This window comes from Hyperolius riggenbachi, chromosome 11 (assembly GCF_040937935.1).
Source record: "Hyperolius riggenbachi isolate aHypRig1 chromosome 11, aHypRig1.pri, whole genome shotgun sequence".
NCBI lineage: Eukaryota > Metazoa > Chordata > Amphibia > Anura > Hyperoliidae > Hyperolius > Hyperolius riggenbachi.
In genome coordinates this window covers 129,449,599-129,476,338 of record NC_090656.1, presented here as the reverse complement: position 1 = coordinate 129,476,338, position 26,740 = coordinate 129,449,599, and the positions used below count along the sequence as shown (strand labels likewise).

The window sequence follows — 26,740 nt, the reverse complement described above, 5'->3', positions numbered from 1 at the left end:
ATCAATTCTATTCTGTTCCCTCGGATGACTGCTGAAAGAGGTCAGACTTACCATGGAAGTGGCAGGAACATGGTCCACCACTCCTGAGAGCCGCAGGGTGAACACCATCTTATTGTCCTCTCTTGCTATTTTCTCCACAGTTTTGTTATCTAAACACCTGAGAAGAGCAAACAGGCTCTAAAGAAAAGCGCTCACAAAAAGTTTTATTCAATGAGACATTTAAATATTTTTTTTTTGCAGTGGAATATTAACACATACAGTATGAGTGACTTTTACTGAATACAATTGCTTACTGTGCTTGTACCTGTCTAGCCAGCCATTTCAGATAAATACACACAATATAACCTACATTTGGAGGAGACTGAAGGTCTAAAAACTTAACTTTTAATAACTATGTTAAAACCATATTTTGTTACAAAGCATTGCTTGTGATAATGATAAAGCAGTGGATTGAGGTAATAGTAGCAATAGACCCCCTTGTTAATGTCCCCGGAGTATAACTTCACTTCACACTGCAAGATACACCGGATATTCCGGCGTATAAGACAACTGGGCATATGACGATCCCCAACTTTTCCAGTGAACTACTTAAAGACCGCCTCACGCCAATGGGCGTGACCGCGGCGGCTGCCCCAGGACCGCCTAACGCCGATTGGTGTCAAGTCCTGGGGCTGCAGTTTCACAGGGAACGGCCGCGCGCATGCGCGATCGTTCCCTGCCACTTCACGGAGGCCGGGGATCGCCGATCTCTTACAGCGCTGCCGGGGACAGCATCGCTGTACGCATGTAAACAAAGGGGATTTCTTTCCCCTTTTGTTTACAAACAGCCTGCTAGCCGATTGCTTAAAAGCCTGCACAGCCCAGTACAGCAAAAAATGGCCTGGTCTTTAAGGGGGAGGGGAATAGCACTGTGGGCGTCAAGTGGTTAAAATATAGAGTTTGGGAAATACTCGCCGTATAAGACTACCCCTCTTCCAACGCACACCAAATAAAAATTAAAAAAAATCATATACTTGGTGGTACGTATGAACAGATACTGGTGCTGTGCTGTATGTGGTACCCAGTATATAACCGTATATAGGCGATTGACTGGTTGGATTGGTCAACTCTCCCTCTCCCTAAGCAGATTGGTCAGCTGATTTTCAAGGGTTAAAAAGTAGTCCTATATGCCAGAATATACAGTAGTCTATCTATAAATAGAACATTACATCATATCATACAACAAGGTGACAGCCTTTCGGCTCGTATATTAAGAGCCAAAAGGCTGTGATTTTGTTGTGTGATAAGACGTAATGTTACCGTATATGTAAAGGTAGAATTTTGCACAGGGCACTTCAGCACGTGCACTTAATGTACCCCTGATGAAGCCCCCAATTTTAGGGGGGGGAACATGTAGAGCTTTTCTGTTGGGTGGTGTAACTGTATCTGTCTTGCAGTGTTAAGTGAGGTTAAGCACCAGTGACGTTAACAGGGGGGTCTATTGCTTCTATTCCCTAAGTCCACTGCTTTGTCAGTATCACAAGCAACTATGTAAAAAACATAGGTCGTTACAAAACTTTGCTTGTGATAAATAATCGATCTGGCAGGTAAATCGGACAGAAAATTGTATGATGTGTACCTAGCATTAGAGATCTAGGGTTCTACTCACGTCGAGCCTCAGATCCATACGAATTTTTTTTTTTGCTAGAGTGGTATATTAAAGGGCTTCTACTGGTTGGCGTGGGATGTTTCAGTGGTTTAGCTGTGGGGAAATTTGGATCGTAAACATTGAAAAATGCCTCCTTGAGGAATTATGTTTTTCATGGCATTCATGGAAATATCCACAAGGCTATCAATTTGTATGGTTATTCACAAGGAAATCTAGGTATGCACCTGATGCCATTTGGGTGACCAGGGGCCCAGCTGCCACTTTCTTTTACTCCACTCCCATCTCAACTTACCAAAAACACTATCAGAGGATGTCAAAACTACTACCTTGCCTTTGGGCCCCATCTGTCTTTATCCTCCTCTGTTTTCAGCAACTCCTTTTTGTAAAGGAAACCATCACTGCCGTATAAAGTGAATATTAGGATAGAACAATCTCCCCATGCTTGACACAGCTTTTTGCAACTATGACAAGGCACGTTATGTAGTCAAATGGATGCAGAGTGCATCAATAACTGTAGACTGTGGGGTGAGAAGCTAGGGTCAGCTCCCAATTCTGTGTCTCCCATGTGATGTTCTGTAGATAATCAATGGGTCGAATTCAAGCCCATTAATAATTGAATATTATGGAAAAGACACTCTACCACTGAGCATGAATACTCCACCCAAAAATAGTGCAGCTCACTCTGGCGTCCGTGATGCCGTGATGCGTACTCTTGGACGCATGCGGCATCACGTGGTCCCGCCGGCCAATCGCCGCACAGAGCGGCCGCACCAAGAAGTAAACACTGCACGTCACAACGTGCAGTGAATATTAATTAGCCATGTGCCTGGCCGCTCTCCGCTCCTCCCCAACCTGACTGAGCATGTGCAGACAGTCTAACGCGGCTTAAGCCGCTGTAATGCCATAGCATGCTGCACTTTCGGGAGAACGTGCAGCGTTACATGTAACGCAACGTGGGCAGTGTGAACAGCCCACTTGTGTTACATTGCTGTGCGTTGGGGGAGCGTTACAGGCTGCACTAACGTGCGCCTGTAACGTCTTAGTGTGTAAGCAGCCTAAAATAACTTTTCCGCACTCTGCAATTGAAAACCTTCCAAAAAGTGGAAAAGTACTGTGAAAATGTATTCTATTTTCTTGCTTGCTGGTGTCTTAAAAGGCCTGTTTTCTCTTACATTTTCTTTTTGTTTATTTTACACATGTGGGATTATCCTGTGCTTTTATGCATTAGATATTTTATGGTGACCAGGCGTCCTGCTTTACCTGGGACGCGTCCCAGATTTCGTGTCCCCTGTCCCGCCCTGACATTTGTCCCGGGATGGTTGGTGGATGTCCCGACCCTGTCACTCTGTGGCCACTTGTCCCGCCTCCTGCCCAACCTTTGATCCACCCCAGTCGCAGTGAAAGCCAGGCTGCATAATTGTAGCAGCTCCGCCTCTTTCTCTACCCCACCAGCTCCGCCTACGCCCCAGCCCTGCCCACCCCCCCAAGTGTTGTGTAGCCAAGGGACAGAGGAGGAACTAAAGATGCTGCGGGCAGGTACGTCCCTGTTATTATTAGCAGCTGTGCAACTCCGCGCCCCCCCCAGTGTTGCTGTGACACTTGTGTAGCCAGGGTCAGATAAGAAAGAACCAAAGCTGCAAACACGGACAGATATGTGTTGGATGAGGCATGAATGACAGAAATTGGGGCAGGGGGCAAACCCAGCATCACCCAGTGTTACTTTCCCACCCAGGGGTCGAGTGGCGCGTGGACGCGGGTGGACGACATCCACTTACTATTTCCAGAGCGTGGACGCTGTCCACCCTGGCATGTTCGGAGGGGAGCAGCGCAGTGGAAGGAGAGTGTGAGAACGCGGAAACGCCGCCGCGTGTGTTCAGAACAAGGCGGCTGATTACGCGTCCAACGCGGCGGTTTGCACGCGTAGGCCTACATCTACTAGTATGGCTGAACGCGGAGAAACCACCGCATGCCCTGATAGCGGTGCGGCTGGTTCCGCGTCCAGCGCGGCGGGTGGTACACAACACATGGCTGGTGTGGCTGGAACTGATAGTCCACACAGGTTCAGAAGGACGCGCGCGCGCTGAGGCAGAACTTTTATGACAGCCAGAAGGGAGTCAGCTGACCAAGCCGGTCAGCTGACGATTCAACCAGTTCCCATTGGTCCAGCACTTAGGGGAGGCGCTGGAGAGCGTTCTGCTATATATACTGGGTGCTGGCAGGGATGGATCTAGGGGGGGGGGGCAAGCGGGTCTCTTGCCCCAGGCGCAGTTTGTTCAATTCTTAAAAAGGCGGCAAAATGTGGATGGGAAATGGCAGTTTAGGCGCCAAAACCTGACCTTGCCCCAGGCGCAACTTGGGGCAACTTGGTCTAGATCAGTCCCTGGGTGCTGGTCATTCACTGGTTGTCTGCTGTTGCGATCACTACGTGGAAGCATTTAGACCTTTTGTTAGATTCTGTGTTACCAGTTGTTGTTCTTCAGACTAGTTCCAGGGTGTTGATGATCAAGGACCTCACACCCAGATTAGGGACTTGTATTACCATTCTGTTATTTGTCAGACTAGTTCCAGGGTGTTGATGATCATGGAGCTCACACCCAAGACTAGGCATTGTTGTTATCTGTTATGACCTTCTGCTTTCCTGACCACTCTTCTGATTACTGATTTTGTACTTCGCTATATCTGATATTCTGTTGCCAAACTCTGCATGTCTTAAGGATTACTGTATCTGTCTCCTGTCTCTGTACTTATCTGTCCGTGTGATGCCGACCTGGCTTGCCCGACCTCGAGAGCTATCTCTCCACCTTAGAGATAGTTCACAGATCATTAGTGGCACCCTCCTTGGTGTCACTCTCACTCTGGTCCTTCCATCACCTTGCTTAGCCCCTCCCCTCGGGAGATTCTCAGGTGACTGGAAGGCACTTGTTCTCATACGCAGTATAGTCTACGGCTCTGATACCTGTTCTCCAGGTATTGACCTCAAAGTATTACTGTTGCACCAAAACACTCATATCACTCCGGTGTCCAGAGGTTAGTGATATATCTGATTATCGGTGATACTGCAGATCATCAATAATCGGGTATATATCTGTATTCTTGGTGATACTGCAGATCGCCAATAATTAGACCCTCTCTGTGTTACACCGACCGTTACAGGGAACTGTGAGCAGCGGTGGAGAAGGGGGGGCCATCCCCCCCCCCCCCCCCTCACCTTGGGGCTCTCCCTCCCTCGCTCTCAGAAGTAACGTGCGGGCAGCCGGCGGGACTTGCCTCTCCTCGTTCCGGCGCCGGATCTGCGTGCCGCTGCTCTGGTCTGGACCAGACTAGCGGCAGTGGAGTGCTCGCCCCGGAACGAGGAGAGGTAAGTCCCGCCCGCTGACGGCTGCCCGCACGTTACTTCTGGAGGGGAGAGGGAGGGAGAGCCTTAAAGGGACACTTAAGTCAAACAAAAAAATGAGTTTTACTCACCTAGGGCTTCCAATAGCCCCCTGCAGCTGTCCGGTGCCCTCGCCGTCTCCCTCCGATCCTCCTGGCCCCGCCAGCAGCCACTTCCTGTTTCGGTGACAGGAGCTGACAGGCTGGGGACGCGAGTGATTCTTCGCGTTCCCAGACACCTTAGCACCCTCTATGCTGCTATATTATATACGATATATGCTATAGCAGCATAGATGGCGCTATTGTGGCCAGGAACGCGAAGAATCACTCTCGTCCCCAGCCTGTCAGCTCCTGTCACCGAAACAGGAAGTGGCTGCCGGCGGGGCCAGGAGTATCGGAGGGAGATGGCGAGGGCACCGGACAGCTGCAGCGGGCTATTGGAAGCCCCAGGTGAGTAAAACTCATTTTTTTTGTTTAAGTGTCCCTTTAAGGTGCGGGAAGGGGGATGGCCCCCCTTCTCCACCGCTGCTCACAGCTCTCCTTCCACTGCGCTGCTCCCCTCATGCTGGGGGGACACCTGACTACCTATTTTGGGCACATATACCCGTGACTACATATATACTGGGCACATATACCCCTGACTACATATATACTGGGCACATAACCCCTGACTACATATATACTGGGCACATATACCCCTGACTACATATATACTGGGCACATATACCCCTGACTACATATATACTGGGCACATATACCCCTGACTACATATATACTGGGCACATATACCCCTGACTACATATATACTGGGCACATATACCCCTGACTACATATATACTGGGCACATATACCCCTTACTACATATATACTGGGCACATATACCCCTGACTACATATATACTGGGCACATATACCCCTGACTACATATATACTGGGCACATATACCCCTGACTACATATATACTGGGCACATATACACCTGGCTACATATATACTGGGCACATATACCCCTGGCTACATATATACTGGGCACATATACCCCTGGCTACATATATACTGGGCACATATACCCCTGGCTACATATACTGGGCACATATACCCCTGGCTACATATACTGGGCACATATACCCCTGGCTACATATACTGGGCACATATACCCCTGGCTACATATACTGGGCACATATACCCCTGGCTACATATACTGGGCACATATACCCCTGGCTACATATACTGGGCACATATACCCCTGGCTACATATACTGGGCACATATACCCCTGGCTACATATACTGGGCACATATACCCCTGGCTACATATACTGGGCACATATACCCCTGGCTACATATACTGGGCACATATACCCCTGGCTACATATACTGGGCACATATACCCCTGGCTACATATACTGGGCACGTATACCCCTGGCTACATATACTGGGGACGTATACCCCTGGCTACATATACTAGGCACATATACCTCTGGCTACATATACTGGGGACTACTATACTCATGGCTACTTATACTGGGGACACCTATAGACCTGGCTACCTATGCTGGGGGTACCTATTTTGGGGGAACTGCTGTTATGTATTTTTGGGGAACAGCTGCCAGATTATGTGTATGTTAGGGGAACGGCTGCTGCCAGATTACGCGTATTTTGGGGAACTGCTGCCAGATTGTGTATGTTTGGGGGACCACTGCTGCCAGATTATATGTATTTTGGGTGTTGCGTGTATTTTGAGTGATCCGCTGCCAGGTTTTGCGTATTTTGGGGGAACTGCTTCCAAATTATGTGTATGTTGGGGGAACTGCTGCTGCCACATTATCTATTTTGGGGGAACCACTGCCATATTATCTGTATTTTGGAGGAAATTCTACCAGATTATGTGCCTTTTTGGTGAATTGCTGTCAGATTACATCTATTTTAGGGGGATACACTACGACAGAGCTCAAACTTCCCCGGCAGACCTTTTACATCACTGCTAAGGTCATGTATATTTGGCCTCACCCATGACCACGCCCACATTATGCTTTACCACGCCCATTTTTTTTTCCAGGTGAGTCCTCTCACCTCTTTTCCCAGGACTATACCCCTGCTCCCACCCCACCCAGTAGCATCTAGTGTTATCCTCCCCTTCACCCAGTAGTACCTAGTGTCTCCCTCCCACCCAGAAGCATGTGGTGTCACCCTTCCACCCCACCCAGCAGCTCCGCGGTGTCACCCTCCAACCAGGCAGCACCTAATGTCACCCTACTACCTCACCCAGCATCACTCGGCCTCACCCTTCCACCTCACCCAGCAGCTCCCGGTGTCACCCTGCCACCCAGCATCACCTAGTATCAAGCTCCCAGCCCACCCAATGTAACCATCCCACCTCACTCAGTAGCACCTAATGTCACCCTCCCACCCAGCATCACCCGGTGTGCACCTTCATCCCACAGCACCTAATTTCACCCTCTGATCCCACCAAGCAACACGCTGTGTCACCCTCCCACCAACCCAACAGCACCCAGTGTCACCCCCCCCCCCCCCCACCCCACCCAGTAGTACCTAGTGTCACCCTGCCACCCAGCATTGCCCGGTGTCACTCTTCCTGCTTCCAGCACCCAGTGTCACCGTTGCATACTACCTAGCAGCATGCAGTGTCACTCTCCCACCCAGCAGCACCCAATGGGGGGGGGGGGGATATTTCATGCATTTATGTCTGAGGTAGCATTTGCTGCATTTCATATATGTGGGGTAATGTATGTATATGCATTTAACATGTGTTGGTAGTAATGTTTGCTGCACTTCACATGTTTGCTGAATTTCATGTGTGAGTGGTAAAGTTTGCTGCATTATAACATGTGGGAGGTAACAATTGCCACACTTCGTGTGTCAGAGGTAACCGCCTTATTGAATGTGCTGGACGTAACGTATGGCTCATTGCATGTGTCGGAGGTAACAGTTGTTGCTTTTCATGTGTCGGAGGTAACGGTTGCTGCATTTATTATTTGATGGTCATAGTGTCTGCACTTGCTACTTTGCGGTTATTTGGGGGTTTATGATTACTAAATGTATGCTAATAAATGAACAAAAACGAAATATGACAGGAATTGGTATATTTAGCTAGTTCCTTTATTGGTTACGTCTTGCTAGTACTGAGTTTGACCCCCTTTTGCCTTATTCTGCATGGCATTTGTCTAAGATTTTGGTCCACATTAGAGATGTCGCGAACCTCCGATTTTCGGTTCGCAAACCCAGTTCGCGAACCTTCGCGGAAGGTTCGGTTCGCGTAAAAGTTCACGAACCGCAATAGACTTCAATGGGGATGCGAACTTTGAAAAATAGAAAAAATTATGCTGGCCACAAAAGTGATGGAAAATATGTTTCAAGGGGTCTAACACCTGGAGGGGGGCATAGCGGAGTGGGATACATGCCCAAAGTCCCGGGGAAAAATCTGGATTTGTCGCAAAGCAGCATTTTAAGGGCAGAAATCACAATGAATGCTAAATTGCAGGCCTAAAGTGCTTTCAAACATCTTGCATGTGTATACATTAATCAGGGAGTGTAATTAGAGTTCTGTTTCACACTGACACACCAAACTCACTGTGTAACGCACCGCAAACAGCTGTTTGCGTAGTGACGGCCGTGCTGGACGCGTACGTTAAAAAGGGGCGCTGGGAAAAAAGGGCGCCGGGTTTTAAACGATAAACATGGATAATGTTTAAAAATATAATGTACTATATTTCGTTTAAAAATAATGTTTTATAAAGTTATAAATCATTAAATAATGTGCATGAAATTGGCAATTGTGAAAACGTTAATCTTCCATTTAAAAAGTGAAACGTATAATAACGTTTAAAAAAAAATAGTAAGTAACCCTCCCTGTACCTACCCCTAACCCCTAGACCCCCGTGTTGGTGCCTAAACCTAAGACCCCCCTGGTGGTGCCTAAACCTAAGACTCCCCTGATGGTGCCTAAACCTAAGACTCCCCCTAGTGGTGCTCAGCAGAGCTCGAATATTCGAGTAGCTCGAATATTCGAGCTCTTTTCCAGCTATTCGAGCTCGGTATTCGAGCTCCGAATAGCTGGAGCTATTCGAATGGGCTATCCGAGTACACTCGAAAAGCCCATTCACTATTCGAGCTATTCGAGCAACCCGGCGCTATTCGAGCTCGGTACCGAGCTCGAATAGCGTCATAGCCCAGATTGATGTCCTTAGAGCCAATCAGAGGGCTCCCAGGCCCTCTGACGGCAGCCAATCACAGAGGGGGACCCTGGCCAGCCCCTACCCTATAAATAGCGGCCGCCATGTTCCGTTTCTCCATGCTTGCCTGAGACTTGTACAGAGAGAGAGTTGCTCCTTTGTGCTTTGGCTTAGCAAGTGCTCTATTGTGATCATTTACCTAGCGTTTTTGCTCACCTACACCTGCCATATACACCTATATTGTTGTTAGTTAGATAGACATTGTATTTTAGTTAGTAGCTTGTGTGTTACATTAGAGACAGGCAGCTGCTGCAAGCTTACAGGTTTAGGCCTCAGGGGGGCCTTGCCTCTGTGGGCAGCTGTCCTCTGTTTATTTCTCTCATCTATACCAGTATTTCTGCTGTCCTTTACTAATAGTATTGTAGTTATACTGTACTAGGAGTAGGACACTCACTGACTGTCACTGTTTATAGGCTACTAGCTAGCTCCTGCGTGTGTGCACTCACTCACTGTCTGTGTGTACACACACTCTATTTCCTTCTGATTACTGATAGATTATTGTTATTTAGTTGTACTTACTTACTACTTACTCTTACTGTACCCGTAGGGACACTCACTGTCACTGTTCATATAGGCTACTAGCTCCTGCGTGTGCGCACTGCACTCACTGTCTGAGTGTACACACACAACACACACTCTATTTCCTTCTGATCGCTGATTGATTATCGTAATTAGTTAGTTGTACTTACTGTTACTACTTACTCTTACTGTACTAGGAGTCTAGGACACTCGGTCACTGTCCATAGGCTACTAGCTCCTGCGTGCGTGCACTCACTGTCTGAGTGTACACACACCCACACTCCATTTCCTTCTGATCGCTGATTGATTATCGTAATTAGTTAGTTCTACTTACTGTTACTACTTACTCTTACTGTACTAGGAGTCTAGGACACTCAGTCACTGTGTTCATAGGCTACTAGCTCCTGCGTGCGGTCACTCACTGTCTGAGTGTACACACACCACCCACACTCTATTTCCTTCTGATCGCTGATTGATTATTGTAATTAGTTAGTTCTACTTACTGTTACTACTTACTCTTACTGTACTAGGAGTCTAGGACACTCAGTCACTGTGTTCATAGGCTACTAGCTCCTGCGTGCGTGCACTCACTGTCTGAGTGTACACACACCCACACTCCATTTCCTTCTGATCGCTGATTGATTATTGTAATTAGTTAGTTCTACTTACTGTTACTAGTTACTCTTACTGTACTAGGAGTCTAGGACACTCAGTCACTGTCCATAGGCTACTAGCTCCTGCGTGCGGTCACTCACTGTCTGAGTGTACACACACCCACACTCCATTTCCTTCTGATCGCTGATTGATTATTGTAATTAGTTAGTTCTACTTACTGTTACTACTTACTCTTACTGTACTAGGAGTCTAGGACACTCAGTCACTGTGTTGATAGGCTACTAGCTCCTGCGTGCGTGCACTCACTGTCTGAGTGTACACACACCCACACTCCATTTCCTTCTGATCGCTGATTGATTATTGTAATTAGTTAGTTCTACTTACTGTTACTAGTTACTCTTACTGTACTAGGAGTCTAGGACACTCAGTCACTGTCCATAGGCTACTAGCTCCTGCGTGCGGTCACTCACTGTCTGAGTGTACACACACCCACACTCCATTTCCTTCTGATCGCTGATTGATTATTGTAATTAGTTAGTTCTACTTACTGTTACTACTTACTCTTACTGTACTAGGAGTCTAGGACACTCAGTCACTGTGTTCATAGGCTACTAGCTCCTGCGTGCGTGCACTCACTGTCTGAGTGTACACACACCACCCACACTCTATTTCCTTCTGATCGCTGATTGATTATTGTAATTAGTTAGTTCTACTTACTGTTACTACTTACTCTTACTGTACTAGGAGTCTAGGACACTCAGTCACTGTCCATAGGCTACTAGCTCCTGCGTGCGGTCACTCACTGTCTGAGTGTACACACACCCACACTCCATTTCCTTCTGATCGCTGATTGATTATTGTAATTAGTTAGTTCTACTTACTGTTACTACTTACTCTTACTGTACTAGGAGTCTAGGACACTCAGTCACTGTGTTCATAGGCTACTAGCTCCTGCGTGCGTGCACTCACTGTCTGAGTGTACACACACAACACACACTCTATTTCCTTCTGATCGCTGATTGATTATCGTAATTAGTTAGTTCTACTTACTGTTACTACTTACTCTTACTGTACTAGGAGTCTAGGACACTCAGTCACTGTCCATAGGCTACTAGCTCCTGCGTGCGTGCACTCACTGTCTGAGTGTACACACACTAAATTTACTTGTGATTACTACTGATTATTGTAACTGCTAGTTGTACTTCCTGACTGTTACTACTTACTTACTGTACTAGGGGACACTCACTCAGTCACCTCACCAACCAACCCACTCCATTAAAGTACCCCACTTTTCAGCCGCCCTTTTAAAAAACTTTTCTCTATACGCCCAAAACATTGAAGATGTCTGGAAGTGGCAGCCAGCGCGGTTTGGGCAAGGGGAAGGGCAGCAAGGGAATCAGGAGGAGAGGGAGCAGCATTGTGGCAAGCCGCGGCCGCGCCACCATGCACAGTTCCGCAGCAGCAGCAGCAGCGTCAGTGGCTAACATTCCTCCCATAGCCACTGGCCGTGGACGCCTTGGGCGCCGCCCAGCAGGAGCATCTGCAACTCACGCTGCAGAGACACAGCAGCAGCAGCGTGTAGCACCTGCTCCCATTTTCCTCCAGCCGGGTCGGAAACGTCCCATTGAGGAAAAGGATGCAGACACTGTGGTGCAACTGATGACGGAGGATGAGCAGCCCGCCATCAGCTCTGCATCCGAGGCCTCCACCCTCACCACCACCACCACCACCACCACCCCTGTTCGCAGCAGCCGCCCAGCAGGGTCTGGGGAGGAGGCCAGTTCACCGTCACTCGCCGACCTGTCATTCAGCAGTCTTTTGACCCCAGGCATCATGAGTAAATTGTCTGCTGTTGTTGGCGATCTTGAGGAGGAGATGCTGATGGGCACTTTGGGGGATGAGGGATTGGACAGCAAGACTGTGGCGACAGTCAAGCAGCCCATCCATGCATCAGGAGAGGAGTTTGGGGGGTCCTCATCCCAGCAGGACATGTTTCAGGAGGGGGAGGATGATGATGACCCGGTGACAGACAGAGACTGGGTGCCACCACCTCCAGGGGATGTCGTCCTCAGCAGCTCTGAGGAGGAGGAGGAGGATGCTCTTGTGGGCCTTGCAAGGAGGCGCATCATTGCAAGCATTGGCAGCAGCAGTAGGCAGGTCCCACAGCCTGCTGGTGTCTCAGGCTCAGCAGCAGCAGCAGCAGCATCTGCCAGTACCACCACCAGCCGCACCCAAGCCCCCCAAGCCCCCCCCCCAACCACCACAGGGAGACAGGCAGCAGCGCTTCCATGCCGTAGGGGGATGTTTAAGTCACCAATCTGGCGATATTTCACCATGCCCACTGTGTACAGCAAGTACGCCACTTGCAACCACTGTCAGCGGAAGTTGAGCAGAGGTGCAGACCCCTTAAAGTTCTGCACCAGCTCGCTCATCAACCACCTTGCGGCTAAACATTTCCACCAGCATGAGGAGTTCCAGAGGCTGAAGGCATCTGGTGCTGGCAGTGGCACCACACCCATCACTGCACAGCCTTCAGCAGCAGCAGCAGCAACAGCAGCCACCCGCCCTCCTGCTCCTCCAGCAGCACCAGCAGGAGTGCGGAAACGCACTGCTCCTCCCCCCTCTGCAACTCCTGCCGCCGACACTGAGGCCTGTTCTGGCAGCCAGTCCTCAGTGGCCTCCTCCGCTGTGTCTGCTGATTCCCGTGCCAGCAAAAGGCCACGCCAGAGCCTTTTGAGCGAGTCCTTCCAGGGGGTGGTTAGGGCTCTGCCTCCCAGCAGCCGTCGCGTGCGGCAGCTGAACGGCTTGCTGGCACAGGCCATGTGCTCCCAACTCCTGCCGTACACGCTCGTGCAGGAGGGGAGCGACATTCGTGCGCTGCTTGCTTGCGCAGCCCCAGACTGGCAGCTCCCCAGCAGACACTTCTTTGCCCGCAAGGCCATTCCTGCACTGCACCGCTTTGTGATGGCCAATGTGGAGCGAGGGCTGGAGCACGCGGTTGGTGAAAGGGTCCACGTCACCATGGACTCCTGGAGCAGCCGCTTCGGGACAGGCCGCTACCTGTCCTTCACTGTCCACTGGGTCAGCTTGGTGGAAGGGGGTGAGGATGGGAGAGCAGCAGCGGGCACAGCAGCAGCAGCAACACAGTGGGTGGTGCCACCCCGCAGGGTCAGGGGAACTGCAGCAGGTTCCTCCGATCCTCTGCCATCCTCCGGCACACCTGGCCAAACCCCCCGCCTCAGCAGCAGCGTGAAGGCCCGCCACTGCCAAGCGCTGCTGCACTTGGTCAGCCTTGGGAAGACCAAGCTGACGGCAACCCATGTGTTGGCCAAACTCCAGGAGCAGGAGAGGATTTGGCTGACCCCCAGAGGCCTCAGAGTCGGAGAGGTGGTGGCCGACAATGGGGCCAATCTGGTTGCCGCAATAGACAGGGGAAACCTGACCCACATCCCCTGTCTTGCCCACGTGCTGAACCTGGTGGTGCAGAAGTTCCTGCGCACCTACCAGGGGATGGGCGAACTGCTGGAAACGGCAAGGAATGTTGTGCGTCACTTCCGGCGCTCGGCTGCAGCCTGTGCGAGCCTGGAAGACGTGCAAAAGGAGCTGGATCTGCCACGCCATCGGCTGATCCTTGACGTTCCGACTCGCTGGAACTCCACCCTGGCGATGTTGGAGCGTCTGGTTGAACAGAGGCACGCTGTCAAACAGTACCTTGCCCTGGCCACTGTTTCCGCAGCTCAGAGAAGGGACAAGACCAGCAACATCCCGTCCATCGTCCCCGATGATGACTGGAGGCACATGCAGCAGGTGTGCTTTGTGCTGGCTCCCTTCCTGCAGGCCACAAACATGGTGAGCAGGGACCATGCTATGGTCTGCGAGTGGGTGCCCCTGGTTTCTCTGCTGAACAGGGCCCTCGATGCTTTGCTGGAACAGGGAGCGGCAGCCTTGGACCAGCAGGAGCGGCAACCAGCTGCGCAGTCCACCTCTGAGGGGGAGGAGGAGGAGGACTTGGTGGAGGTCCCTGACCTGGCTGCTGATGAGGGGGATCAGCACAGCGCAGCTGAGTTGGTGCGGGGGTGGAGAGAGGATGAGGCGGCAGAGGAGGAGGATGAGGACAGCACTGACGTCGATGTGCCAGCAGACGTGGCCCGCCTCTTCCCAATGGCAGCGCACATGCTGACGTGCCTGCGCAGGGACCCCAGGGTGATCCAGATGAAGCAGAGGGAGGACATCTGGATCAGCATGATGTTGGACCCACGCCTCAAGGGGAAGTTGAGCCAGTTCCTGCCGCCTGCAGGAGGAGACCCAGCGCAACAAATAAGGAGCTTGCAGCAGGCCCTTGTTGAGCGCTTGGAGGAAGCCTTCCCCCAGCCTTCCACCCCCACTGTCCAGCAGCCAGCACAGAGGCAGCAGCAGGTGCCTGCATCCAGCAGCAGCAAGCGCCCCACAGACCTGCTGTCTCTCAGCCACGAGCTCTACAGGACTGTAGAGGCTCCGGCAGCAGTGACTAGAGAGGAGATGCATGCAGCAGCATCCTCCTCCGGTCACAGCCAGCGCCTGACCCGCATGGTGGCTGACTACATGGGGTCGTACAGCGGGCTTGACAGCGATGCCCCTGTTGATCCCATGGAGTATTGGGTCAAGCGCATGGAGATCTGGAGCGAGCTGGCGCAGTACGCCCTGGAAGTGCTGTCCTGCCCCCCTTCCAGCGTGCTGTCCGAGCGCTGCTTCAGTGCAGCTGGTGGCGTGGTCACCGAGAAACGCTCACGTCTGTCTCACAAGTCTGTGGACAGACTGACGTTTCTCAAGATGAACCAGGCGTGGGTGGAAGGCGAGTTCCTGGCCCCTGTTGTCGGCGAGAGGGGGACATGAACTGGCTGCCGGAACCATCGTTAATGTGCCTTACCACCCTTTACCACCTCCTGGCTCCTGCTCACTAAGCCAGCCTGGTTCACTTTGACTATTACGTCGCCTGCAGCCACACATTTTACACCTACAGTGGGCTGCTGTGTACTGCCCTTCTGCTGTCTGTCTGTGTTTCCCACTGCCAGGGTACACAGAATTACCTTCTTCTGCTGCCACTCTGCCACCAGCTATTACGTCAAACAATAGCTATATTGGTTGCAAAACCAAAACCAAACAAACCATTAAAAAAAATAAAAGGTTTAATTTTTCGGAGGTGCCCGGGTTGAAAACTGTGTTGTCCCAGTTGTGTATTGGACACAATGTGGGCTGCACGACCGCTGTCTGGGACCTCCTGTTGTGTTTATTTACAGCCCTGGTATCACCGCTAGGTACCAGGGCTATTATGTCACGCTGCCTACCTGCTGCCACACTCACACTGCTCCTCCACACCTCCTCCTGCTGCTGCTGCTGCTGTCTGTCTGTGTTTCCCACTGCCAGGGTACACAGATGATTTACCTTCTGCTGCCACTCTGCCACCAGCTATTACGTCAAACAATAGCTGCTCGCCTACTCCTCCATTCCTCCTCCTGCTGCTGCTGTCTGTCTGTGTTTCCCACTGCCAGGGTACACAGAATTACCTTCTTCTGCTGCCACTCTGCCACCAGCTATTACGTCAAACAATAGCTATATTGGTTGTAAAACCAAAAACCAAAAAACCATTAAAAAAAAAAAAAGGTTTAATTTTTCTGAGGTGCCCGGGTTGAAAACTGTGTTGTCCCAGTTGTGTATTGGACACAATGTGGGCTGCACGACCGCTGTCTGGGACCTCCTGTTGTGTTTATTTACAGCCCTGGTATCACCGCTAGGTACCAGGGCTATTATGTCACGGCGAGCTGCCTGCCTCATTGACTGCCTGCTGCCACACACTCATCCTCCTCCTCCTGCTGCTGAATTTACCTCCTGCTGTCTTTGTGTTTCCACTGCCAGGGAGCACATACAATGGCGCTTCCAACATGCGTGCGCCCACCAGCTATTTGTTACGCTCAAAAATAGCTGCATTTCTTTAAAAAAAAATTGAAAAGAGAAATACGTGAAGATGATGAAGAAGAAGATGAAAAAGAAGAAGAAGATGAAGAAGAAGATGAAAAAGAAGGAGAAGGAGAAGGAGAAGGAGAAGAAGGAGAAGGAGAAGGAGAAGGAGGAGAAGGAGAAGAAGGAGAAGGAGAAGGAGAAGAAGGAGAAGGAGAAGGAGGAGAAGGAGAAGGAGGAGAAGGAGAAGGAGGAGGAGAAGGAGGAGGAGAAGGAGAAGGAGAAGGAGAAGGAGAAGGAGAAGGAGAAGGAGAAGGAGAAGGAGAAGGAGAAGGAGAAGGAGAAGGAGAAGGAGAAGGAGAAGGAGAAGGAGAAGGAGAAGGAGAAGGAGAAGGAGAAGGAGAAGGAGAAGGAGAAGGAGAAGGAGAAGGAGAAGGAGAAGGAGAAGGAGAAGGAGAAGGAGAAGGAGAAGGAGAAGGAGAAGGAGAAGGAGAAGGAGAAGGAGAAGGAGAAGGAGAAGGAGAAGGAGAAGGAGATGGAGATGGAGATGGAGATGGAGATGGAGATGGAGATGGAGATGGAGATGGAGATGGAGATGGAGATGGAGATGGAGATGCAGATGCAGATGCAGATGCAGATGCAGATGCAGATGCAGATGCAGATGCAGATGCAGATGCAGATGCAGATGCAGATGCAGATGCAGATGCAGATGCAGATGCAGATGCAGATGCAGATGCAGATGCAGATGCAGATGCAGATGCAGATGCAGATGCAGATGCAGATGCAGATGCAGATGCAGATGCAGATGATGCAGAAGAAGAAGATGTAGAAGAAGAAGAAGATGTAGAAGAAGAAGAAGATGTAGAAGAAGAAGAAGATGTAGAAGAAGAAGAAGATGTAGAAGAAGAAGAAGATGTAGAAGAAGAAGAAGATGTAGAAGAAGAAGAAGATGTAGAAGAAGAAGAAGATGTAGAAGAAGAAGAAGATGTAGAAGAAGAAGAAGATGTAGAAGAAGAAGAAGATGTAGAAGAAGAAGAAGATGTAGAAGAAGAAGAAGATGTAGAAGAAGAAGAAGATGTAGAAGAAGAAGAAGATGTAGAAGAAGAAGAAGATGTAGAAGAAGATGAAGATGTAGAAGAAGATGAAGATGAAGAAGAAGATGAAGATGTAGAAGAAGAAGATGTAGAAGAAGAAGATGTAGAAGAAGAAGATGTAGAAGAAGAAGATGTAGAAGAAGAAGATGTAGAAGAAGAAGATGTAGAAGAAGAAGATGTAGAAGAAGAAGATGTAGAAGAAGAAGATGTAGAAGAAGAAGATGTAGAAGAAGAAGATGTAGAAGAAGAAGATGTAGAAGAAGAAGATGTAGAAGAAGAAGATGTAGAAGAAGAAGATGTAGAAGAAGAAGATGTAGAAGAAGATGAAGAAGAAGATGTAGAAGAAGATGAAGAAGAAGATGTAGAAGAAGATGTAGAAGAAGAAGTATATACAGTAACACTACTGAACAAAATTTAGGACACAACTTCTCTTTCCACATTTTTTTTTAAAGGAACATCCCCACATAATCACTTGCTGTTGTTACTTGGAAAAAAAGATGTTTCTTGCATCATTCACCCTCAAAACAAGTGTTGGAAGCTATTTAAGGCCAATTCGAATAGTCAGCTCGAATAGTGAGCTCGAATACCGACTCGAATAGTGAGCTCGAAGTCCGAGGTCGAATCGAATAGTAAAAATTATTCGACTCGAATATTCGACTGACCTCGAATAATTTACTATTCGAATTCGACCAAACTCGAATTTTAAAAAGGGGTATTTGAGCATCACTAGCACTGGTGCCTAAACCTAAGACTCCCCTGGTGGTGCCTAAACCTAAGACTCCCCTGGTGGTGCCTAAACCTAAGACCCCCCCTGTTGATGCCTAAACCTAAGACCCCCCTGTTGATGCCTAAACCTAAGACCCCCCTGTTGATGCCTAAACCTAAGACCCCCCTGTTGATGCCTAAACCTAAGACCCCCCTGGTGGTGCCTAAACCTAAGACCCCCCTGTGATAAGCATTAATAACGTGTGAAAAAAATATTGTGCTGTTTTTCGTTTAAAAATGTTTTAAAAAAGATTGTACTGTTTTTCGTTTAAAAATGTTTAAAAAATTATAAATCATAAAATAATGTGTAATCATGAGAAGCAGTTATAAAACAGTAAAAGTCTCCGGGCGCCGCTTATAAAACGTTATTTTTCTCCGGCGCCCTTTTTTCCTGTCGGGCGCCCATTAAACGATATTTATTATGGGAGTGAATGGCGGCGCCCGATTTGTCCACTTGCCTCAGGCGCCCGAATTTACTGTTCCCGTGCTGGACTGGTGCGCACCGTGGCCAGAGTGTAGGCCGTGGCATTTTTCAAGCCCATATGGTCGCCGGGCTGTGGTAGCTCAATGATAGAACAACAGTGACTGTCCAGCTGATCAAATTTGGTCTGACCACAATGAAGCAACGACGTTATTATCTTTTGTGTGCCTCCCCCACCCGAGACACTCAAATAGCCGGCGGTCATTGCTTCATCGTGATGCGCAAGCCCCTTCATCGCGGCAAGGTAATGATCACGAAGGGGGATGGGCACATGTACATGCCTTTTTGTTTTTTTGTTGCAGCGCCCGCAGTGCAGCCAGAAAAATTAGCCAGGCATGTACACGCACCAGAAAAATTAGTGTAGCGGCCGCTGCTAGCAGCAGCCGCCTTAAAAATTCAGGAATCCGCCTAGAGTCCTGGACCCTGTTGGTGGTGGCGGAGAAGGCAGTCAAGCGGCCTGCAGGCAGAGATGCTGTGTGTGGGGACGGACTTAGTCTTCGGTCGTGCAGTAGCCCTCCGTGATCCATTCCTCATTCATTTTGATAAAGGTCAGGTACTGAATACTGTCGTGACTTAGGCGACTTCTCTTCTCAGTAACTATGCCTCCAGCTGCACTGAAGGTCCTTTCTGACAGGACGCTTGCGGCAGGGCAAGAGAAGTTGTATGGCAAATTGGGACAGCTCTGGCCACAGGTCAAGCCTGCGCAACCAGTAGTCCAAGGGTTCATCGTCGCTTTTCGCAGAGTCTACATCCACACTCAAGGCCAGGTAGTCGGCTACCTGCCGGTCCAGGCGTTGGTGGAGGGTGGATCTGGAAGGACTATCGCGAGGAGTTGGACTAAAGAATGTCCGCATGTCCGACATCACCGTGAGATCGCTGGAGCGTCCTGTCCTTGCCTGCGTGGACTTGGGAGGAGGAGGGTTACTTCCAGTGGTACCTTGATTGCGTCGTGCAGCCACATCACCCTTAAATGCATTGTAAAGCATCATCGACAGCTTGTTCTGCAAGTGCTGCATCCTTTCCGCCTTTTGTTGAGTTGGTAACAGGTCCGCCACTTTGTGCCTGTACCGAGGGTCTAGTAGCGTGGCCACCCAGTACAGGTCATTCGTCTTGAGTTTTTTGATACGGGGGTCCCTCAACAGGCTGGACAACATGAAAGAGGATATCTGCACAAAGCTGGATGCAGACGTACTCTCCATCTCCTCTTGCTCTTCCTCAGTGACGGGAGGCAACTCCTCTTCCTCCCCCCCAGCCACGAACAATACCACGGAAACGTGGAGCAGCAGAAGCCCCCTGTGACGGCTGCCGCGGTTGTTCTTCTTCCGCCGCCTCTTCCTCCTCCACAGAAACACCTTCCTCATCATCACCATCATATGACTCCTCTCCTTCCCCACACGACTCCTCTTCTTCCTCCTCCTCCCCCCTCTGTGCTGCTGCAGGTGTTGTGGGAACATCGGGTTCGGGTGTAAATGGCTCCCACGACTCCTGCTGCCGTAACTCTTCTTGTTCACGCTCCTCCACAGCTGTATCCACCACTCTACGCACGGCACGCTCCAGGAAGTAGGCGTAGGGGATCAAGTCGCTGATGGTGCCCTCATCGCGACTCACCAGTTTGGTCACCTCCTCAAAGGGCTCCATGACCCTGCATGCATTTCGTATCCGTGTCCAGTTGTTGGGCCACAACATCCCTATCCTCCCAGATTGTGTCCTTGTACTGTAATGATACAGGTACTGGGTGCCGGCTTTCTCCTGGTCTAGCAGGCGAGAGAACATCAGCAGGGTGGAATTCCAGCGAGTCGGGCTATTGCAAATCAGGCGTCTCACTAGCAAGTTGTTTCTACGCTGAATGTTCCGCAAAGCGTGCCATGGCCTTGTAAGAGCGCCTGAAATGTCCACACAACTTCCTGGCCTGCTTCAGGACTTCCTCTAAGCCTGGGTACTTGGACACAAATCTTTGCACAACCAGATTCAGCACATGTGCCATGCAGGGTATGTGTGTCAGCTTTCCCAAATTCAACGCAGCAATGAGATTGCAGCCGTTGTCACACACCACGTTGCCGATCTCAAGCTTGTGCGGGGTCAGCCATTGCTCTACCTGTTTGTTAAGAGCAGCCAGGAGAGCTGCTCCAGTGTGACTCTCCGCTTTCAGGCAAGACATGTCTAACACTGCGTGACACCGTCGTACCTGGCATGCAGCATAGGCCCTGGGGCTGTGTAGCTGGAGAGGAGATCGTGGCTCCAGCCAAGGAGGAGGAGGAGGATGACGATAGCGAAGCGGTGGTAGCAGGTGGAGAGGAGGTGGCAGAAGGCCTGCCTGCAAGCCGTGGAGGTGTGACAAGTCGGTCTGCTGCGCAGCCACGTACTCCCTGCTTGCTGCCATCGGTCACCAGGTTGACCCAATGGGCTGTGTATGTAATGTAGTGGCCCTGCCCGTGCTTGGCAGACCAGGCATCCGTGGTCAGGTGGACCCTTGACCCAACGCTGTGTGCCAGAGATGACACCACTTGCCTCTCAACTGCACGGTACAGTTTGGGTATGGCCTTTTGTGAAAAATAATTGCGGCCTGGTATCTTCCACTGCGGTGTACCAATGGCCACAAACTTACGGAAAGCCTCCGACTCCACCAGCTTATATGGTAATAGCTGGCGAGCTAATAGTTCCGCCACGCCAGCTGTCAGACGCCGGGCAAGAGGGTGACTGGCAGACATTTACTTCTTCCGCTCAAATACTTCCTTCACGGACAGCTGGGTACTACTGTGGGCAGAGGAGAAGGAACCGCTGAAGGGAAGAGGCGGTGTGGAGGAGGGTGGCTGTGAAAGTGCAAGGGAGAAAGTGGATGAAGACAATGCACCTGAAGGAGAAAGAGGAGGAGGAGGGTGGCTTGTCTTTTGAGGGGTGCTGCTTTTCCTCAGGTGTTCTTGCCATAGCTGTTTGTGCCTTTTCTCCAGGTGCCTTCGTAAGGCACTTGTCCCTACGTGAGTGTTGGCCTTTCCACGGCTCAATTTTTGCTGGCAGAGACAACAGATGGCTTTGCTCCGATCTGAGACACACACGTGAAAAAATTTCCAAACCACTGAGCCCCCCTGGGTTGATGGCGCTACGGTGGCATCAGCAGCTGACGTTGAAGGGCATGTTGGGGGTCTGGCCATAGCTGGCGATACATGGCGTCGGACACTGCCCCCAGCTGTTTCTGAGGACGAGCTCCCTCTGCTTCTATCATGGAGTCGTCTCCTCCTACTCCTCTCTGACTCCTCCTCTGAACTGTCCCCCTAGTCATCTCCTCTACCGGGAACATATGTGGTATCCGTATAATCATCATCATAATCCTCCTGGCCAGCTGCACTTTCCTCAGACACCTCCTCAACTGCACCAACTTCAGGTGTTTCATCAGCCCCCTCCTCACACGTTACATCCATACTATCGCCACCTAACTCAGAGGTATGAGGTGGTGTACCTGCGCCTTCTTCTTGTTGTTGCAGTAGTGGCTGTGAATCTGTGATTTCACCACCTCCACCAAATAACTCCTGCGAAGTGTCAAATGCAGCGGATGTGGTGCTTGTTGTAGCGCTGGTGGCTGCGGGAGATGAGGTGTTCTGTGTTAAAAACTCAATCACCTCCTCACGATTTTGGGAAGTGATGGCACGTGCCTTCTTCTGAGCACTGTATTTTGGGGCAGGTCTGCACGAAATCACACCAACACCACCTCGCACAGACCTGCCAGTGCCTGGTGGCCTTCCTCTGGGTCTGCCTCTACCTCTTCCTCTACCTGGTTTGTCCATTTTGTCCATCTCGGGGGGATGCTAGGTATATGCAGTGAGGTGGGTTCACTCAACACGACAGGTAGTAAGATGCAGTGAGCTGGGTTCACTGAACAATAAAGGTACTTAGATGCAGTGAGGTGGGTTCACTCAACACAACAGGTAGTAGGATGCAGTGAGGTGGGTTCACTCAACACAACAGGTAGTAGGATGCAGTGAGGTGGGTTCACTCAACACGACAGGTGGTAAGATGCAGTGAGCTGGGTTCACTGAACAATAAAGGTACTTAGATGCAGTGAGGTGGGTTCACTCAACACAACAGGTAGTAGGATGCAGTGAGCTGGGTTCACTGAACAGTAAAGGTACTTAGATGCAGTGAGGTGGGTTCACTCAACACAACGCTAGGTATATGCAGTGATGACGAGGTGGGTTAAGTAAACACAACAGGTACTGGGGTATATGCAGTACTTGGTAGTACAATGTGCAGCTCCCTGTCACACACACAGGTAGTCAGTCACTGAATGTGATGGGCTGCTGGCAGTGGCACACACACTATCAATTAGCAAGGCTGTGCATGCAACAAAAGTGTCAGTTTGACACACAGTAAAAAAATAAATAAATACAGGATGAGCTCTGAAAAGAGCTATTGAGAGGTGCTATACAAGCAATAACAATCAGCCAGGAGCAAGCTAAGCAGCCATGAACCTAACTAATCTGTCCCTAGCCTAGAAGAACAAGTCTGCAGCAGCTCTCCCTAGTCTGTCTAATAGCAGGCAGACGAGTGACTGTAATGGCCGACGGAGGCTGCCTTATATAAGGGGGGGGGGGCTCCAGGGCTTAGTGTAGCCTGAATGGCTACAATGTGCCTGCTGACTGTGATGCAGAGGGTCAAAGTTGACCCTCATAGTGCATTATGGGGCGAATCGAACTTCCGGAAAAGTTCGCCTGGCGCAGGCGAACGCGAACCCCCAAAGTTCGCCTGGAACCGTTCGCAGGCGAACCGTTCGCTAAACCTCTAGTCCACATTGACATTATAGCATCAGGAAGTTTCTGCAGATTTATAGTCTGCACATCCATGATTCGAATCTCCCATTTCTCCAGATAATGGGGGAAACACTGCTTTGTTATGCATTTGGTAAACATTGTCCAATCACCTTTAGTGTCACTTTGCCTAACTGTGTTTTGGGAGGAAACTCTGTCCTACTGCCTAAAGCTAGGTACACACGCTGCAATTTTCTGACAGACTTACTGTCAGATCAATTATTTCCAACATGTTCAATCTGATTTCCGATTGATTGATTTTCCATAGAAGTTAATGGAAAATCGATTGGAAAATCTATCAGATCAGACATGTTGGAAATAATCGATCAGAAAATTGCATCGTGTGTACCTAGCATTAGAGTCACTCTGTTACAATACAGTTAGCTCCGCCCATATGACATGGCCACGCCCATGTTTTGCTGCCCCCCCCTTCCTCCCCTTTCCTCCCCCTATCTCAGGTTGGGCTCAGAAAATCTGATCACTGTAGATAATTGCATGAATAAGCCATTTAACAGATGCTCCTTTGGTAAGTTCCCTCAGGGCCTGAGCCCACTAACGCAGCTGTGTCCACTTTTCAGCATCTGTAACATTGATGTGTTACTAAAAGTGGACACAACTATGTCAGTGGGCTCAGGCCCTTAGCGAGGGCAGGTACAAATGCCAATATGTACAGCCCTGAAATGATGTAACTATAAGTCTGAAATAAATAAAACTGCATTTACTCACTGCAACCGGAGTTAAGTTGTACTGAGATGACGCAGTTGTCTGGGTGACTCCCTATTCCAAATATATCCACTACTGTGCTCCATAAAACCAGCTATATAACTAAACAGACCTATAAATCCTTGATCTGAATATGTAGTAAATAAACCGTGCATTTTGAAGGAGCTTACCCATCTTGAATAAAATATGACCTGGTTGTATTCCTCTTGCTTATAAGTTTGCAGGAGCTGATGAGCAAAATCGCACCACTCCGATTGGTCTCTGCAGTCACTGTGACATAGACCTGCTCTGTACCCCTCACCTGCAGGAGGGAAGCCAGTGTCTCTTTAGCAGATTTGTTGTTGGATGCATTGTCTTTGCGGAGGCCAATGCCAAATCTGAACTTTCCAAACTGATTGTCTGTCTTGGAGTCTGTCCACACAAAGTTAGACTGCTGAAGACTGTGACACCGTGGTTGTGTCACCAAGGCAACAGTGCGATTGCTGTAGTGTGTCACCACCGTGACCGTATTCTGGTCCAATGTATCCTTTAAAAATAAAAGCAAAAAATGAATGATGCTTTATATATGATGTCGTGTAAAATAAAGATGGCTGCTATTGTGGGTGTAGCTATAGTAGCTGTGTGGGGTCCTAGAGGAACCTATTTTTTTCCCATAACTAACCCTGTTTTGTGTCCCCCTCTCCCTCTGACTGTTATGCACTTGAACTTAAAGGTGGTTGTAACATATAAAAATTGCCTAAAAATAGTGCCCCAAATGTATATGTAAACCCCATTTTTCTAAAATAGGTCACCATATGTCACATACATTTTTATTTTTTTTTTGCAAATAACTCTTCCCATTTCAGATAAGATAAAGACACTATGACCAGGAGGTAATTTAACCCCCCCCCCCCCTTCCTTTTAATAGCATTTACACAGTGATGAGCACCTGTTATCTAGGTGGTGATTGCTGATGGAGCAACAGTAATCTGTAAAATAAGCAGTATATTAAAAAAATGAGCTGGGTTAAAAAAAAAAATATTCATTTATATCACATTTCTCTTAAAACTGTCAGTAGACACTAAAAAAAACAGGCTAGATAAGCTAAATAAAAAAAAAATCTCTTATTAGATTTTTTTTTTCTTTTTCTATATATATATATATATATATATATATATATATATATATATATATATATATATATATATATATATATATATATATATATATATATATATATATATATATATATATATATATATATATAATATATATATATACTGAAAAAGAAAAAAAAAATCTAATAAGAGATTTTTTTTTATTTAGCTTATCTAGCCTGTTTTTTTTAGTGTCTACTGACAGTTTTAAGAGAAATGTGATATCTCTCTCTCTCTCTCTCTCTCTCTCTCTCTCTCTCTCTATATCTATATCTATATCTATATATATATATATATATATATATATATATCTATATCTATATCTATATCTATATATAGCGTTTCATCCCACTTTAAGGCAAGCATTGGAATAAAGGGCTCGGGTACTAGAAGTGTGCATTGTGGGTAGAGATGATCTATGGCAGTGGTCCTCAAACCAAGGCCCATGGGCAAAATGTGGCCCCTTGAGGCTTTTGTACCAGCCCCCCACACACGAAATGTATTACTTATAGATGCGGTCAGCTACATCTTTAAATATTGGTGGTCCGCATATAGAATAGCAGTGCTGGCACCACTCATCCACATGGAAGGCAGAAAGCAGTATTTCACTGGTTTCCAATCAAATTTCACATCAGGTGACACTGCTGTCCAATTGGACTGCAGGTTGTCACCTGGGTATGCGTCACCGTCTGGCCCTGGCCCACAAAGAGTTCCACATAAAGATATAAATACTTCGGCCCCCCAGCAGTCTGAAGTATGTTGACCCAGCCCTCGACCCAAAACTTTTGGGGACCCCAGGTCTATGGGATGCTAATTTTCAATTGATACACATTTTTCATCAATCTAATGCAACCTGGAATTAGAATATTTATAATCATCAGCTACTGCATTTGCTCTAATTCCAAGCTGCGTACATGTACATAAAAATGTATAAATTGCAATTTTTTTATTTTTAGTTTTTTTTTTAGTTTTTTTTTTGATTTGCATCTCCCTGACCATTTCTAAGAATGAAAACTAAGATTAGTGGGTACTACAGATGATCAATGAGATGTGAATATATCAGGCTTGCAAATTTAGAGTAAATTGTATGTGGCAAGGGATTTGGCAAATCCTATGCACTTCCTAATAATTTTCACTGGGCCCTTTCCAAGGCCTGGAACCCACTAGCAGAACTTTCTAAGCACCAGTGATTTGTAAAGCTCTTGCTAATGAAATGGTAGGGGGGATTTTTTTTAAAATCACATCAAGTAGGATCACACCTATAGCCAGAGCCAGCCCTAGGGCTTGATTCACAAAGCGGTGCTAACTGTTAGCACGCCTGTGAAAACCCCCTTCGCACGTCTAAACCAGCTTTTCACGCGCGCACTGCACAGAGCGCAGGGTGCTCCGCGCGAAGTGCCCATTA

General features: G+C 48.8%; 1 protein-coding gene across 3 annotated transcripts in view; it reads right to left on the bottom strand.

The window, feature by feature from the left end:
• Positions 1 to 26,740, bottom strand: part of LOC137538017 (uncharacterized) — a 60,960-nt gene that overhangs the window by 16,224 nt on the left and 17,996 nt on the right. For all 3 annotated transcript variants that reach the window (XM_068259942.1, XM_068259943.1, XM_068259944.1), the window contains 2 exons: positions 24,370 to 24,725; positions 52 to 157 (listed from right to left, as the gene is read on the bottom strand). In XM_068259942.1, coding sequence (XP_068116043.1) covers positions 52 to 157; positions 24,370 to 24,725 — 462 coding nt within the window. The remainder of the gene's footprint in view (positions 1 to 51; positions 158 to 24,369; positions 24,726 to 26,740) is intronic.